Below are 19370 nucleotides of genomic sequence, written 5' to 3'. Positions count from 1 at the left end.
TTTAGATGGAAAAAGTGACTACATCTTTTAAATTTAAATGGCATTGATGCAATAGTTTGCATGATGTAATTTATAAAATTAAAAATAATATTTTAAAAAAAATTGTAATTTCTTTTAAAAAATTATCTACATAAACAATGAAATATATGTAAACTGTCATATAAATTGTCACATGGTGTTATTAAAAATTTAACAGTTTCTTCAATTTTTCTATTCAAAACAAACTATTATTTGACTTTAAAAAAAATTTAGGGTGAAAATGATAAAATAAAAATATATTATGTATTAAATTCATTATTATTATTTTTAAATTAAGCTCGAAGATGTCAACTAAAACTTATGTAATGCAAATCATTTATCACTATACCAATAGTGATTTTAATATTTAACGAGGAAATAGATTGAATGCAGAATATAGCAGAATATATATATATATATATATATATTTGAATTTAGCCTTTTTAAGTTGTTATTTTAATAATAGAAACTTGTGATGTCATAATAAAACAATTTAATAAAAATGGTTTCTTTGGTGTATTCCTATGTACTAAGATAATGAGCCTCCAACAGCACAGCGTTGCTTGTCCACAAAATCTTTATCCTCTTATTTTAAAGCCAGACCACCCAATCACCTTTTTTTCTTTTAATTTTTATCCTATCTTAACATGAATATCTTAGCACTGAAAATGGAGGAAGAACTGGATTCATGAAATATGGCAAGAAACTACCTTTTTATTCATTAGTTCTCAGCCGTTCCATTGGAAATCCAAAAACAAAACAAAGAGAGACCCCAAGCCAAATAACTCAACTAAAAAAGAAAAAGAAAAAGGGGGGGGGGTTTGAGGGGCTTAATTTAAGTACAACTTTGAAACAAATGGAATTCCTAGGAGGGAAGTAAACAACTTAGTAGCCTTCAGGCTTGTAGGCAATGAAACTAATGCACTGCACTTGACGAACGTTGTCGAACCCAATGATTCTAATGAATGCATTGGGGTATTCCTTCTTGCATTCCTCAAGCTCCTTCAACACCTGAGCCGAGTCGGTGCACCCGAACATGGGCAGTTTCCACATGGTCCAGTAGCGTCCATCGTAGTACGTGGGTAAGCTCGAGTACTTACGGTGCACGAATCCCTCCTGCACATACATATAAAACACACTTAATCAACTCAAATATCCCACTAAAAAAATTAAGAGGAGGAATGGAATAATTTAGAGCTCCAAAATACCTCTAATTCGAATTCCAAGCAAGGAATCCATTTAGAGCGAAGAAGGTAATCTACTTCCTTAGCCAACTGTACGGGAGTAAGATCGGGCAGGTATGAGAGAGTCTCGAACTTCTTCTTCCCAAGAGGCGGCCACACCTGTACTCAAAAGCCAAGATATATATTTGATTCAATTTATGTAATTTGTTGTGTTCAAACACTTGGGGTAATTTAAGTGGTATTTATGCATCACCAAGTACCTGCATGCATTGCACTCTCCCACCGTTGCTTGCAAGAGAAGTGATGTCGTTGTTGGCCTTCCTGGTGACTGGGAAAGCAGAGGCAGATTTGAGGCCGGTGAAGGGGGCCACCATGTTGGCCTGTGCCGGGGAGGAGCGGTTCACGGTGGCAATGGTTGCCGATGAGATCATGGAGGAGGCCATTGCTATTACTGCTTACTATTACTATATGCTACAGGTATACAAAAGAGTCTCACTGATCCCTTAATAGTGTCACTGCCTTGGTGCAATCCCCTATATATAGTCATAAAATTTGGTCTAAGCTCACCACATTTAGAGATTGGTTTGGGAGACAGGGTGACCGTTGGATCCTAAATCAGATGACATTACAACCATAATGACCACAAAGAGGGTGGAAACTTTTCTTGAATGGTAAAGCCTTATCTTTGGCAACCTGCCACGTGGAAGAAGCACAGTGATCTTATCTCATTTCATCCAATGGAAACCGTGAATGCCTGATTTCTCCTTTGTCACCTCTTCACGGTCCCATTTGGTCATTCCCGATTCAAAAAAATCGATGTCCATACCTTGTTTGCTTGGTCATGCTTGCCTTTTGTGTTTTTACCTTTCGCGTTATCTTCAAATATGGTAACTCGGTAACCAAGTGTTAATTCTTTCATATAATTTTGATGTCGATTATAGGAATTAATTGTTAACATGAGCGCAGCTACAGTTGTAGTGGCATGATTTAAAAAAAAAAACTGTTTAAAAGGAGAAGGTAATATTATTCTGACTAGACCTTTCTGATGATTATAAACTGTTGCAGCTAAAAGATGGAAGCATTTTTTAGGATTGGAATGTAAGAGAGAATTAATGGCAAGTTACTGAAACAGGCTCTTCAAGACCCCGCAAGATTGAAAGCCTTCCAACAAAACAAACAGTGATTTTGGCAATCATTAGCATGCAGTTGTAGATGGCACTTTTCTTTCTCCCTTTTTTGTATTTAAATACAAACAAAAAGGCTTGTATCCCCAAAGAATCTACAACAAGGATTGGGGAAGAATCATATATATGGATTCCATGTTTGATTGCCTTGAGATACGAACAGGACCCTGTAATGTGAGGGGTGAACCTTTGATAAACGAAAGGAAGTTTGATGTCACCATTTTCGAGGATATAGTTTTGGAAGAAAGAGGGGGAGAAGGAGAGTTGGCACCATTTTCTGGTTCTGCATCATGACATGATTGTCCATGTTCACTGCGGTGTACAAATATTAGGGTATTACAATTACAATTTCCAACTCTGGAAATATTTTCTAAATTTGGAGGTCAAAGTGTGGTCCGTTAGTCTCCAAACAGATTATGATGAAGCCAACCATTGTTTTATATTATGCCACACTTGAAATGCCAATAATTATATTCAGCATGTTCGGAGAATGAAGAACGGCACACATTTATTTACCCACAACCACAGCTAATTTATACAAGACCAAAATCCAACGGATTCCTGTACAAAACATTAATACACACTCAATAAATAGAATAATACTAAAGTAAACCTTTTAATCTTGAAGATATGAATTATTGAAAGAAAAAGCATATCACTATAATATTTGACAATTATTGAGAAGCTATAGTTTGGACAAAACACCTTAGTGAACAAATATAAATATAAATATTTATATTAAATACAAGATCTTGAACAAATAATATAAACAAATATTTATATTTATGTAAAAACACCGGATCTAAACAAAATCAATTAAATAAATATTTATATTTATTTAAAACATCATATCTAAAAAATAATTAAATAAACAAGATCTTGAAAAATTAGAAATCGAATAAGAGAATCGAATTTTACTAGATGTTGAGGCCTGTTTTCACAGTTTCCGTAAGATAGACTCGACAGCTCCTATGGTACTTGGAGAAACGTTGATCGTCTGTCTCCCAAGAAACAACAACAAAATGATCATGGGAGTAGTGCTTCTGCAGTGATCAATAAATAAATCTTTCCTTCTTCTATCACCAAACATTTGAAAAATTTGGAGAGAAAATGAATAGAATTTTCGAGAGTGAAATAAATTCGTTGTGCGTCTCTAAAGAATTCTGCAATATTCTTTAGGCTTTTATAGACATTCAATGTGGAGGAATTTTTAGAAATTTTCATGAATAAAGATACAAATCTGCATTAAGGGAGCCTTTAAATCAATTTGAATAAAATAAAATCAAATTTGATTGGAATCAAATCAAAATGAGATATTTGTTCTTTTAAAACAGATTCTGTATAATATCTGCTCAAAAAAAATAAATACGTATTGGGCTAAAATATTCGCAGGCCTAAAAGGGCCTGATCGATCCGGACATTTCGCGTTACCCACGTCGTGCGGGTGTTTCCCAACCCCGATGGGTTTGAATTTGCACCCCCTGCGCGCGAGGGAGAGCATTAGTTTACTCATTCAATAACCACTAAGTTGGTTTACATATATATAAAAGTTCCACACTTGATTCCAAATCAATGTGGGACTAATGCTTTTTCATTTTTCCTCAACATAATTTCCAAGTAGCTTACTTTGAGCATCAATTTCTCATTCATCACTCAACCATTTTGAGCATATGATATCCCGTTGTAAAGGTCTCATGAGGTAGAACATAAAATCATAATTTTATGATTCAAAACTCCTCATTTACCAATCGAAAATATGCCTCAAAGATTCCAAAAAATCATATTTTTCCAACAATACCCCACATGAATGAAATTGGTAGGTTTAATGAAAAACATTGGCTGGATGTGGTGATAGATTCTACGATTGATAGTTGCATATGATAGGCAGACATCAACCCTTGAACCTTCCATTGTGAAAGTATATTTATTTTACTAGCTGACTAGTTGACGCAATATCCTTGAACTGTTCTGTCGTTTGTGTAAACAATGATATACCTTACACAACTACCTCCCTAGCAAGGTCTTCGTTCTCATAGGTATGTTTATATGACCATGAACATTTCCTGGTTCTGCAAGATTTTGAGAGAACTATGCACAATAGTCTCCTCGAAGCGGCCCCACTTCACTCTAACATAGGTGACTTATGTTGCTTGGCTTTCCGAAACACACAATGGTCATTAAAAGCTTTACTTAACCTATCTCACTTTAAATTACTGTTTATTTCATAGGAACGGACTTGGAATAAGAACCCCTATAGTGACCTCACAAGGCCTATGCAATTAGGTTGTCCCTTTTGAACCTAGATTTTGGGATCTCCAGTCAACTAGGTTGGGTTTTCCTTTACATAGCGCCTTTAATTTCCATGGGCTTTAGTCCTATTCCTTTCGATGTTTTATTAACCTGATCTCGATTTAAGCATTTAGTTAGCGGATCCACAATGTTATCTTTTGATTTTACAAAATCAATAGAGATAACTCCATTTGAGATCAGTTGTCTACAAGTATTGTGTCAACGACGCATATGTCTTGACTTACCATTATATATTACATATTGTGCTCTACCAATTGTTGCTTGATTGTCACAATATATACATATTGTGGGCACAGGCTTTGGCCAGTCAGGAATATCTTCCAAGAAGTTTCGAAGCCCCTTTAGCCTTTTCTCCAGATTTGTCTAGAGCTACAAACTCAGATTCTATTATGGATCTGGTTATAATCGTTTGTCTTGGGGATTTCCATGACATAGCTCCTCCTCCTAATGTAAAAACATATCCACTTGTGCCTTTGGTATCTTGAATATCAGATATCCAACTGGCACAGGAGAATCCTTCTAAAACAATAGGATTTTTGGAATAATGCAATCCATAGTCCCGAGTATATCTAAGATATCTCAGTATCCTCACAATTACTTTCCATTGGTTTTCCCCTGGATTGCTTGTGAATATGCTTAAACTGCTCACAGTGAAAGCAATATCTGGTCTAGTACAACTCATAAGGTACATTAGACTGCCTATGACCCCTGCATATTCCACTTGGTCAACACTTTCACCTTTATTTTTGGACAAATGTTGGCTTGTATCTATTGGAGTTTTGGCTATACCGGAATCATCCTCTTCAAATTTCCCAAGAATCTTGTCCACATAGTGTGGCTAAGTCAATATCAGACCTTCATATGACCTCTTAATTTGGATGCTAAAATCACATTTGCTAGTCCCATATCTTTCATGTCAAACGTTGAATTTAACATGTCTATGGCACGTTTTACCATTTCATTGTTACTTCCAACAATGACTATGTCATCAATATATAAGCATAGGATTATATATCCAATATCGGTAGTTTTGACATACACACAATTTTCACATTCATTAATCTTAAAGCCATTTGTCATCATGGCATTGTCGAACAGTTTTAATGCCATTGTTTTAGTGCTTGCTTAAGTCCATATAAAGACTTCACCAATTTACAAACTTTCCTTTCTTGTCTTAGAATTACATGACCCTCAGGTTGTTCTATGTAAATTTCTTCATCAAGATCTCCATTTAGGAAAGTTGTTTTAACATCCATTTGATGTACTTCTAGATTCTATAAGGCGACAATTGCAAGTATCATCCTTATAGAAGTTATCCTGGATATTGGAGAAAAAGTATCAAAGTAGGCCTTCTTTTTTATCTATAACCTTTTATAACCAATCTGACCTTGTACTTGTTAATTGTTTCATCTGCTTTCATTTTTCATTTAAAAATCCACTTAGAATTTAATGGTTTAACTCCTAGAGTAAGATCCACTAATTCTCATGTATGATTTTACATGATGGAGTCAATTTCACTTTTAATAGCATCTTTCCATGAAGTGCTTTTAGATGACCGTATAGCATCACCACATGTTTGAGGTTTAGCATCTAGCATAAAGGTTAGAAAATCTGATCCAAAAGATTTTTGCAGTGTTACTCGTTTACTCTTGGCTCTATCATAGTTTTAACCTCGTCTTGACTATTTTCTTCTATAGTCTCTGAAGTTCATTTTGTTGAACTTGAATCAACTTCCCTAGCTTTACAAGGGAAGATATTTTTAAAGAATAAAGAATTCATTGATTCCAATATAATATTCTTGTGAATGTCAGGATTCTTTGATTCATACACAAGAAACCTATATGTATTTCTATGATCTACATAGCCTATGAAAATACATCCACCGTTTTAAGACCTATTTTCATTTACTTTGGTAATGGAGCCATTACCTTTGCAAGACACCCCCACAGTTTCAAGTAGTTGTAGGAAGGTTTTCTACCTTTCCATAACTCATATGGTGTATTGTCCCTTTTCTTGTAGGGAACCTTATTTAAAAGGTAATTAGCTCATAGAATAGCTTCCCCCCACATGTTCTGTGATAACCCAGAGCTTCCTAGTAATGCGTTCATCATTTCCTTTAGAGTCTGATTTTTTCGCTCGGTTATTCCATTCGATTGAGAAGTGTATGGTGGTGTCACTTCATGAATAATACCATGTTGTGCATAGTATTCACTAAATGGTTCAACATATTTACCACCACAATCACTTCTTACCATCTTAATTATTAAGTTAGGTTTCAACTTCCTGTTTATAGAGAATAAATTTCTCTATAACTTCGTTTTTGCTCTGAAGCAAATATACATAACAATATTTTGTGCTATCATTAATGAAGGAAATAAAATATTTATTCCTTCCTTTGGTTTGAACAAACATTAAGTCACAAACATTGCTATGTATTAGATCGAGTGGTTCTGTATTTCTTTCAATAGTTTCAAACGAAAGCATTGTTAATTTTTCCTCAACAAAAGTTTCACATTTATGTTTATAACTAATGTGAAATGAAGGAATGTGCTCTAAATTAATTAATCTATGTAAAGTATCATAATCAACATGTCCGAGCCTACCATGCCATAAATTAAATGACTCAAGCATATAAACAGAAGAAGAAACAACACTCTTATTCATAGTTTTTGATTTTACAGAGATTGCTTTAAGTTTCCATATGTCATTTAATACATATCCCCTTCCCACAAACATTCACCCTTTAGACAAAACTAGCTTCTGGGATTCAAACACCGTCTTAAAACCGTGTACACTAAGGAGTGTCTCAGAAATAAGGTTCTTGCGTATGTCAAACACATACAACACATTTTGAAGCTTGAGTTCTCTGCCAGAAGTCATCTTCAAGACTATAGTACCATTCTCCTTGATCTTGGAAGTCATAGCATTGCCCATATAGAGCTTCTCCCTATCTTCACAAGGCTCCAACTCAGAAAAGAAGTCTTTGTCACAACAAATATGACGTGTGGCACTAGTATCAAGCCACTATTCTCTTGGATGTGAGTCAACCATGTTGACTTCAAAAATCACAGCACATAAGTCCATATCTTCCATAGCATTGGTGGGAGTTTCCATTTTCTGTTAAGATTTCAGAAACAAAACAAAAATTAGAAAAAAATTATCAACTTTTGCTAGACGATAGGAATTTAATAAAACTTGAAACAAAAGTTTACACGGTCTAATTGAAAGACAAAAAAAAATGTGCTAGGTAGGTAACCCTGAAAGAGAGGTGGTGCACTTGGCACGCTTAAATACCAAGTCTTTCAAAGAACCAATCCTAGACATGCACTCTCATATTGTCTTTTTTAATTCACCGTTGATAAATTTTTTTTTCTTTGATGTCACAAGTTTGAAGCTACAATTTAAGCTTTCACAATTTAAAGCCACAATTAAAGCCACAATAAATAAAAAATTTAATTTAAAATTTATATTACCCTTTGATTTTGTTAAATGGAAGAGTTAAAATTCTGAAATAAAATTAAAATCAATTTTGTTGGCCGACAGGATTAAATCTTGAAACAAAATTATTTAATTAAATCTTGTTTGGAAACAAAATCACAATCAAATAAAATCTGTTAAATGGCGGGAATAAATCTCGAAATAGAATTATTTATTTAATTATTGTTTGGAAACAAAATCAAAATAGAATAAAATCTGTTGAGATGCGAGAATAAATTCTGAAATAGAATTATTCAATTAATTCTTGTTTGGAAACAAAATAAAAAAGGAATAAAATCTATTGAACGACAATCATAAATCCCGAAATAGATTTTATTCAATTTAATTTTTTTCTTAGACAGAATATGTTTTTTTCGCCTTCGTGCCTCGTTCTACTCGGATTAGAGAATTTTAAAATAATAAAAATCTGTCTTAAGATTGTTGGACAAAACACGTTAGCGAACAAATATAAATGTAAATATTTATATTAAATATAATATCTTGAACAAATAATATAACCAAATATCTATATTTGTGTAAAAACATCAGATCTAAACAAAATAAATTAAATAAATATTAATATTTATTTAAAACATCAAATCTAAAAAATAATTATATAAACAAGATATTGAAAAAGCAGAAATTGAATAAGGAAATCGAGTTTTACTAGATGCTGAGGCCTGTTTTCACAGTTTTCTTAAGACAGATTCAGCTGCTCCTATGGTACTTAGAGAAATGTTGGTCATCTGTCTCCCAGGATACAATAACAAAATGATTGCGGCAGTAGTACGTCTGCAGTGATCAACGAACAAACCTTGCATTCTTCTATCACCGGACGTTTGAAAATTTTGGAGAGAAAAGGAATAGAATTTTCGAGAGTGAAATAAATTCGTTGTGTGTCTTTAAAGAATTTAGGCTTTTATAAGCATTCAATGTGGAAGAATTTTAGAAATTTCCATGAATAAAGATACAAATATGCATTAAAGAAGCCTTTAAATCAATTTGAGTAAAATCTTGGAAACGCCCATGTCGTGCGGGTGTGCCCCAACCTCAGTGGATTTAGATTTGCACCCCCTGCTCACGAGGGAGAGCATTAGTTTACTCATTTAATAACCACCAAGTTGATTTACATATATATACAAGTTCCACACTTGATTCCTAATAAATGTGGGATTAATGCTTTTTCATTTTTCTCAACATAATTTCCAAGTAGCTTACTTTGAGCATCAATTTCTCATTCATCACTCAACCATTTTGAGCATATGATATCTCGTTGTAAAGGTCTCATGGGGTAGAACATAAAATCATAATTTTATGATTCAAAACTCCTCATTTACCAATCGAAAATATGCCTCAAAGATTCTAAAAAACATTATATTTTTTCCAAAACTATATTAGTTACAAGTCCTATTACCACTTACCAAAAAAAATCAATAATAGATACTTTTAATTGCTTATGGTAGGGTTGTGTTTGGTGCTTTGGCAGGTGCAGGTTGAGGAATGAGAAATAAAGGAGTAAAGGTTTACCAGGGCAAAAGGTTGGACATTTGGTTAGCACGAATGCTGTGGCAATTCTAGGAAGACCGAGTCAACACTCAATGCATACCAATTTCAGCCCAACTGTAGTTTTACCAAAAAAATGTACCTAAAAGAGGAGAAGATAATCCTGGGATGTTTATTTTTATTCTAGAAAAAAAATTTTAAAAAGAGGAGAAGATAAACATGATTTGTTGGATTTACCCAAGGAAAAAAGCTATAAGAAGCCAAAGGAGGAAACCCTAAATGACGAACAAAAAGCAACAGATCCTTAGGCAAAAATAGAGGGTAGCGACTGAGTAGAGACAAAAAGAGGAAGACAAAAGTAGTCCCTCTTAGCCATCGCCTGAATTATGTTGTTGGAGTGTGAACATGACATGCAAAAATTGTATTCTCAAAGTCTTATACTTTTCTTCCTTTGTTCTTCCTTGAATGGAATGATGAAAATGGTGTTGGATGTTATTTTGGTTTTAAATTTTATGTGCCAACCCATGAGCTAAATCTCATAGGGTTGAGATTACATGATGAAACCTTTATTTTCTTTAATGGTTGAAACATAGATTTGAATTAATTTACTGTTTCATTTAATTATTTTTTTCTAAATTATAAGCGTGCAATTCCTAGACATAGAGACTGTGTAGCATGCACATAAACTAATTTAATTTTGAAAAAGTTGGATTAGTTGGACCGAAATTGAATGATATCAGCAAGTATTCAATAGATGCTTGTAGTAGACTTTAGATATAGAGCAACATTCATACAGAAAGAAATAGTGCAGGGTATCGTATTAAAGGCCTATTGTCATGGGTAAGGTAACTTGAGACTTTTGCTCTCGAAAGAAGCAGACCACTTTAGAACTCTTCTAAGTAGTAAATTAATTATGATTTTTTCGAGGCATCTCTGACAATAAGGGTAGATTCTTAGTAATTCCAACATTCCAAATCAACATCGTATATCCTTTGTTCTTTGCCATGGTATCTTTGTCACATCATTATTAGTTATTTATTTGTTCATTTACATAATATTCCCGTAGTAATTCTCATAATTTCCATTACATTTCTACTTTTGTTTTGCCATAACATTTCCATGTATTCATTAAATTCCACATATTACATACATCACTACTCCTTTATACTTATCGTTGTTTTTGCCATAGCATTAATAACACTCTATTATAATAACTTGACCACTTTTGTGCGTCAATCGGAACCTCATGGGAATGATACTCACTTATCACTTTATTAGTTGATCCAACGTGTATACTTGCACAATTCACATATCATATTCACACGCGACAATTTTTTGGCACCGTTGCCAGGGATTGACAATTTCCTAAAAATTGGTTTTGTTATTTCACTTAGCTCCATTAGTTTTATTTAACTTAGTTATATTTTTCTATAAGTTTTCCATCAGTACATGAGAAAAGATATTCCTGCTAACAAAGAGTATCCTTTTAACCCAGAGATCGAAATAACTTTACGAAGAAGGTGAAAAGAACTATGATGCTAGAAACGAAAATGATCCTAGTCTCAATGATAATTTGAATGGTCAGGATGCTAATCTTCATGTTCGTAGAGTGATAGATGACCGAGATAGACCAATTTGAGAGCATGTTGTGCTAATTTTGGATGATTTGAATCCAGAGATAGTCAGACCACAAATACAAGTTTAGTAGTTTGAGCTGAAACTGGTAATATTTTAGATGTTGTAAATAGTAGGACAGTTAAGTGGATTACCTAATAAAGATCCAATACTTCATTTAAGACTTTTTTTAGAGGTTTATGACTCATAGAGACAGTAGGGTGTGCCTAAAGACACTTTGCGGCTTAAACTGTTTCCATATTCTTTAAGAGATCGTGTGAGAGCATGACTGAATGCTCTGCCGTACTGAATAGTAGCATCATGGAATGATCTTTGCTAGAGTTTTTTTCTACGATATAATCCTCCAAATATGAATGCCAAGCTTAGAAATGACATCACATCTTTTCGGCAATTGGATGATGAAACGCTATATGAAGCTTAAGAGCGATTTAAAGACTTCATTCAGAAGTGCTCGATGCATGGATTTCAGCACTAGACACAGATGGAGTTATTTTATAATGGAATGAATGCGCATACGAGGATGGTAATTGATGCCTTCACCAATGGTATTTTGTTGGATAAATCTTATAATGAAGCATATGAGATTTTGGAAAAGATTGCCAGCAATGATTATCAATATCCTACCACGAGAGTTTGAACGGGTAAGAAAGCTGCTGGTACCATGGAACTTGATACAATCACTTCATTGACTACCCATGTTTCATCTTTAACTAATATGATCAAGATGATAGAGATACCAACTACAGTTCAGGAGGTGAAAGCTATTAGGCTAGCATGTGTTTATTGTGGTGATGACCACGTGTTGGATGAATGCCCACCAAACCCAACATTCCTGTGCTACATAGGTAATTTCAATTGGAATAATAATTCCTATTCCAACACCTATAATCCAGGGTGGGGACAACATCCAAACTTTAGTTGGAATAATCAAGGTGAGGGGAATTTTAACAATGCTACAAGAAGAATGCCGATAGTGCATCGCCTAGTTATAATCATCCTATGCCGAGGCAAAATGTACAACAAGGCCAGTCATTATCATCACCATCTATTGAAGACTTGTTGAAATAATTTATGGCCAAGAAAGATACCTTAGTCAAGCTATGTCCCTACGAGCTCTTGAGAATCAAGTGGGGCAAATAGCAAATGCTTTAAATTTGAGGCCACAAGGAGCATTGCCAACGATACCTAGAATTGGATAACATAAGGGAAAGAACAGTGCAAAGTGATCACTCTTAGAAGTGGAACTCAGTTAAATGATGTTGTTCAAGATGCCACAGCAGGAGAGGATAACTCAAATAACAACCATGTAAAGATCCCAAAGCCATCTGAAAAACATATTACACTTGAAAAGGGTAAGCAGAAGAATGCTGTGGCAGAACTAGATCAGGCTGCCAATAAAAACGCTATAGGAAAACAATATCAGAAACCTGAAGGGCGACCACCTCTATCTTTTCCTCAGAAATTACATAATTCTAAACAAGATGTTCAGTTCAAAAGGTTTTTGGAGGTCTTGAAGCAACTACATATTAATATATCACTAGTAGAAGATTTGGAGCAAATGCCAAACTATATGAAATTTATGTAGGATATACTGTCGAAGAAGCACAGAATGGGAGAACTTGAGACTATTGCTTTCACTTAAGGGTGCACAACAATGTTGATGAATTACCTCCAAAGTTGAAGGACTTAGGGAGTTTCTTTGTCCTATGTTTAATTGGAAATCATTATGTTGGTAATGCATTATGTGATTCAGGAGTATGTATAAATCTAATACTGCTGTCTATTTTCAGGAAGCTGGGAATTGGAAAAACTAGACTTACTACAGTTACATTACAACTGGCTGATCGATCCTATGCACATCCAGAAGGTAAAATTGAAGATGTGTTGGTAAGAGTAGATAAGTTTATTTTTCCAGCTGATTTTCTTATTTTAGATTGTGAAGCTAACAAAGATGTGCCAATTATTCTTGGAAGGCCTTTTCTTGCTACAGGCAGGACTTCAATTGATGTGTAGAAAGGTGAATTGACCATGAGGATGAATGATCAATAGGTCACATTCAATGTATTTAATGCACTGAAATATTTTGATGATATAAAGAATGCCATGCCATTGACTTAATAGAAATAGTAGTGGAGGAAGAGTTCATGATATATTGCCACATCAGTTTTGATAGTGATAAAGATTCATTTGAGCGGAGACCCTTATACACTTTGCTGGAGCAAAATAAACCTTTCAATTTTGATGAATAATGCTTGGTAGCTCATATATATCCCACATGGAGTTGTTGATGTCAAGTACATGAAAATAGGGGACACATTTAAAGTTAATGGACAACGCTTGAAACACTATTGGGGTGCTTATGTAGAGTGAGACAAATAGTCCTTTGATCTTTGAGATGTTTAACTTCAACATCTTGAAAATTCTTTTTATTTTTATTTTATTTTGTCGATTTAAATTTCTCTTAGTTATTTTATTTCCTTTGTTTAATAAACTGCAAGAGGGGATGGGGTCGGTGACGCAGAACCCATTGACAAATCCTACCAATTAAGAGAATGCACCTAAAGCATCAGAGGAAGAACCAGAGAAAATAAAGTTTGTCAGTATTGAGACTGACTGTGAGGATGAAGAGGAAGTAAAGGTACAAGGTTGCTGCTCATAAATCAACTCGTCAGACATAATGAAGTATCTACAATGTAGTCCAAGCAAGGAAAGTTTTCGTTTTATTTCAAACATATTGCATTGCATATATTTTGCCATGACATTGTCTGTACATAGATAGTTTGCATATATCTATTCATGCATTGAGGATAATGCATCCCTTAAGTTTGGGGTGATGTATTGTGCATTTAGGTTGCATTACGTATCTAGTATGTATGTTCATCCTAGTATAGTTAAGTTGTTTTCCAATGCCATGTGATTATTAAATACTGTTTTATCTGCGAGAAATTCAAACTGTACTTGTGATGTTCGATGATGAGCTTATATTCTTCAGTATATCTAAAACATGTGATAGTGGATGAGGCGAGTTTAGCTTAGGTTAGATTGCGTGAAAATTAATTCTTAAAAATGAGATGTCCTATACTTAGTTTTTTTCCCTTTTTGATTAATAGCAAGGGCTTTTTGATGAATTTAGGGTTTTTGAAGCCAAACTCAGTCATTTTGCCACGACATTACTTAAATAAAGGACAATAGGCACTCCAATGCTTAAAATTGTTGAGTAAGTTAGCACCATTTTATTTGCTCCACTGTGCTGTTGACTCGAAAGGTGAGTCCAAGTAATAGTGTGTAATAAAGAAAATGGGTACTTCACTATAGCAACAGACTGAGTAGCTAAGAAGGTAGTTGTTTACTTCATCCATCTTTTTAGTCAAAAACCTTAGCTTCACAAGTGATTTATATTTAAATTATGACATGATTGAGAGCTAGGTAATTTAGTGTATGCTCCATTGTGAATATCAAGTCAAAGAATTTTGTGACATGCTAAAAGAAAAAAGAAAAAAGAAAAGAAAAAGAAAATAATGATAATAAAGAAGAGAAAAAACGAGTACAAATAAATATCTTGAAAAGGTTGTGAGCAAGGGTAGCAAAGTAACTTGAGTTTATGTAACACTCCTAAGCTGTATCTGTCGCCAGAATAGGGTTATGGAGCATTAATATATAAACATAACCTAAAAACATTCATTTCCAAACATTACAATAATCATAGCATAATCCACTTACAGACATTTATATCGCCCCTTATTCGAACCCTCGAGGCCTTAGAAACACTTTAGAAATATTTCGGGACTAAATCAGGAACATTTGAAACATTGTGGAAAAGGTTAGAAAATTCAAAACTGCAAGGGTCACACGGCTGTATGACTCATACGGCTGAGACACACGCCTATGTCTCAGGCCATCTAACAATCGAATTAGGGACACACAGCCGTGTTCCAGCCCATGTCCATGCTCGTGTAATTATCTGAGTTTGGTCACATGGCCAAGCCAGCGGCTTGTGTGCCAGGCCGTGTAACACTCAAAATGGCCTCACACGTCCGTGTGCTAGGCCGTGTGCTAGGCTCGATATAGAGTAGCCTGAGGTTTTAAATTCGCATGCTATTTTCTTCTATCTCTACCAGAATGACCCACTGAAGCTAACGAACGATTATGATATTCTTTTGACTTCTTTGACGATAAATGAGATGATTTTCCCACCGATCTCTTGCTCGAATCACAAGACTCATAAATCAAATTTTCTTTTAGCTTTACTCAATTCTTCAGCTTTGTGTGCTCGGTGAACTAGAATAAAAAATTCTTTCAATTCTAGAATCCTGACTAACAGCTTCATGTCTTCATTCAGCAAATCTTCAAACCGTTTACACATGGCAATCTCAGTCAGTTTACATTCTCGGGCATACTTGCTCAATCAAACAAATCCTGTCTCTCACTCAGATAGTATCATCTGGCCTTGTTTAAGCTTGAGAAACTCTTTGTGTTTCTTGTCAAGAAACCTCTGACTCACATATTTGCTATAGAACTCAGTTTGAAAGAATTCCTAGTCTACTCATTCTCTTGACACAACTGAAACCAAGGTATTCCACCACTGATAGGTTGAGTCTTTCAGTAAGGAAACAAAAAATTTCACACATTTTACCGGCGTACAAGATAATTCGTTGAAAACCCTGATTGTATTTTCTAACTATAACTCGATTCTATCTGGATCATTTTTAGACGTAGCTCTAAACTCTTCAGCCTCATATTTGCGGATTTTATCAACTGGAGGCTTGCTCAATCGTATTGGTTCAAAACCTTGAGGAACTATAGGGATTGGTTGGGGAATATGTAGGGGTTGAGGTCGTTGAGCCATCGGGTTCGTTCGTAGAAAATCGGTGAACCACTCATTCATCATCTGGAAGAAGGTTTCCTTAGCCTCTCCTCCCCATACCTTAAATACGGGTCTACTTCCACTCAACGCTGCTCCATGAACAGAGGCTTGCGCGATACTTTCAGCCTCATCAGAATCGACTTGGTTGGATGACATTATCTATATAAAAGTATAGTTCAAATTGAGTTAGGAGTTACCACACAATCACAGGTTATATAATGACATGTATTTCTAGACTCGTACTCGCTACGTTCAGTCTGAGAACCAACTAAACCATAGCTCTGATATCACTAAATGTAACACTCCTAACCCGTATCCATCACCAGAATAGGGTTACGGAGCATTACTGTATAAACATAACCTAAAAACATTCATTTCCAAACATTACAATAATCATAGCATAATCCACTCATAGACATTCATATCATCTCTTATTCGAACCCTCGAGGCCTTAGAAACACTTTAGAAATGATTCAGGACTAAATCAGGAAAATGTTAGAAAATTCAAAACTGCAGGGGTCACACTGCCATATGACTCACATAGCTGAGACACACGCCCATGTCTTAGGCTGTGTAACAATCAAAATAAGGACACACGGCCGTGTCCCAGCCCGTGTTCGTGCTTATGTAACTCTCTAAGTTAGGTCACACGACCAAGCCACACGCCCGTGTGCCAGGCCATGTAACACTCGAAATGGCCTCACACGCCTATGTACCAGGATGTGTGCTAGGCCGTGTAACTGCCTGACTTGAAACCTTTAATACCTACAAGGGACACACGACCGTGTCACGATAGACTGAGACACACGCCGGTATTTTAGGCTGTGTGGACAAGAATTGGCTAAAATCAAACCATTTCTTTCACCCATTTAGACATGTACCTACAAGCCAATTGCATAAATAATCAAGACCTTAAAACATGCCTAAAACATACATCAAATGACCAAATCTCTATACCAATAATCCATGCAACCAATATGCCAATAAGACACCTTAATTACAATCCATTAAACCTACAAAAAAATATGCATGCTTGACCATTCATCAACCTTACACATTTTACTTATTTCAACTAAAAACATACCTTAATTGACCACATTGAAAATACACCATCACATACCAAATTGATCATTCAAAACATGCAACATCTTGGCCATAATAACACCAACCATCAAGGCATCAAAAAACCATAAGTACATCAACCATAATAACACTTATACATTCCAAAACAACTAGATCATTAAGCAGAAGTTCATTTATACATGCCATTCTAACCTTGACCAAAACATCAAAATCTACTGATATAATCGCCGGATAGTATGATAGGTCTCTGACGAACTTCCAAAGCGAACGAGCTTCCGATAATCTATAAAACATAGAAAAGAAAACTACGTAAGCATATAATGCTTAGTAAGTTCGTAAATCATGAACATAGCTTACCATTTCAATGCAAAACCTCATAATTTAAACATGAATCAATCCAAAATAAGCTTGACACAAGCCCAAGCATCATCAACAACATAAGTTAGTGCCTTAACACATAACTCAACAAAAGCATCACATGGTAAGGTAAATTTCATGAACATAGTACATTTGAATTCATACTTTCCATAAACATAACTATGTATACTCTGATCATTATCAATTCATACCTTTCCATAAGTTCATAACGTAGTCAATGGAGCACTTATGATGGGTTTGGATGGGCGACTGGGTGCGGTGTGGTGCGTTTAGCTTACTTTTTGTCTCACGCTACAGTGTCGCTACAGTATCTAATCTCATCGCCACCGCAATTTTTACACTAACCGCAGGTAAAAGCACCTCCCATCCAAACTCACCCTTACTGTTTCTTCCCATTTCATACCCGTTGAACCACTTAGAATAATATTGGATACGCGGGAAGCTCACACAAAATGTGCTAAACATATGGTTGAAACCATTCCTTTTCCTTTACATCATTGCTCACTCAAGCCATAAATGGGCCTACTCACACAAGTTGACGATCAGAATGTTGGTACACAATGCCACTCACATAAGTTGGCGAGTATCAGCAAAAAATTCCAGAGCTCATCCATTGGTAGGACATTCAAGACCAACATCCGAAACATGGTAACCTTAATGACATTTCATTTGTATCCTATATATTCCTAAGGTTCAAACGGAGCTCGATAGTCATTGTAACGTCATTGGATTCTCATAATTTCTTTACATGATATATATTACAATGCATAAATATCAAAATAACATTATAATGTTATTTAAACATACAAATTTACCTTGATTACAAAGACGTCAAAATAGGATCACTAATCTGAGACTTTAGCCTTTCCTCGATCTAAATCCGTACAAGGTTTATCTTTATCTAAATAAGAAAATTCAATATTTTTAATACACATACTATTCAATTTAGTCCAAAATTCATACTATTGCAGATGTACATTTTTGCCCCTAATATTTTAACTTCTTTATAATTTAGTCCTTAAGCTCGTAAATTTTCATTTATGCAATTTCATCCACATATCATGCTAGTTGATTTGCCTAGGGGCTCATACAACCTCATACAAATTGACATTTCACAAATTTATCATGGTATTTTACTACTTTTACAAATAAGTCCCTAAATGACAAATTCATCAAAAATCACTTTACAAAAATTGTTTATTTAACCACAAGGACTCATAATATTTCATCAAACTTCTTAAATCATGTAAGAAAATTCATGGTAAAACCTTAAACCTTTAATTGTTTTGCAAATTAGTCCCTGGGCTAGCTAGATTAAGCTACAACAACTTCAAAAACATAGAAATCATTAAAGCGAAAGAAAAACCACTTACATACCGGTGAATATAGCTTGACTGAAACCTAGCTATGGTTTCCCTTGAATATTTCAGCTAAGGATGAAGATAGGAAGATATCTTATTTCTTTCTTTTGTTTTTATTATATTAACCTTTTTTTACTTAATTACATTTTTAACCTTTAAAAATATCCCTAATTTTAATAAAACCAAACCCATAAATTTCCACTACCACATAAATGGTCTAATTACCACCTAATTACTCTCACATTAAAGTTCTATAGCTATTTGATACCTTTAGCTACTAGAACTCTACTTTTACACCTTTTACAATTTAGCCATTCTCACTAAATTAAGCATGCAAATGACACTATTAACATGCCATAGACATTAAAATAAT

General features: G+C 34.7%; 1 protein-coding gene and 1 non-coding gene across 2 annotated transcripts; both read right to left on the bottom strand.

Annotated features, from left to right (window-relative positions):
• Positions 1 to 703: 703 nt before the first annotated feature.
• LOC107954794 (ribulose bisphosphate carboxylase small chain, chloroplastic-like) lies at positions 704 to 2021 on the bottom strand. The gene is made up of 3 exons (XM_016890466.2): positions 1463 to 2021; positions 1227 to 1361; positions 704 to 1134 (listed from the first exon to the last, which is right to left on the bottom strand). The coding sequence occupies exons 1-3, from the start codon at positions 1643 to 1645 to the stop codon at positions 904 to 906; spliced, it is 549 nt and encodes a 182-aa protein (XP_016745955.2). The 5' UTR covers positions 1646 to 2021; the 3' UTR covers positions 704 to 903.
• A 9648-nt stretch (positions 2022 to 11669) lies between these two features.
• On the bottom strand, positions 11670 to 11776 carry LOC121219779 (small nucleolar RNA R71). Its single transcript, XR_005916670.1, has one exon. It is a non-coding gene; the product is annotated as a small nucleolar RNA R71 (small nucleolar RNA).
• Positions 11777 to 19370: the final 7594 nt, after the last annotated feature.

The sequence above is a fragment of the Gossypium hirsutum genome, chromosome D07, assembly GCF_007990345.1.
Source record: "Gossypium hirsutum isolate 1008001.06 chromosome D07, Gossypium_hirsutum_v2.1, whole genome shotgun sequence".
Lineage (NCBI taxonomy): Eukaryota > Viridiplantae > Streptophyta > Magnoliopsida > Malvales > Malvaceae > Gossypium > Gossypium hirsutum.
This window is presented reverse-complemented; position numbering and strand designations above follow the sequence as displayed.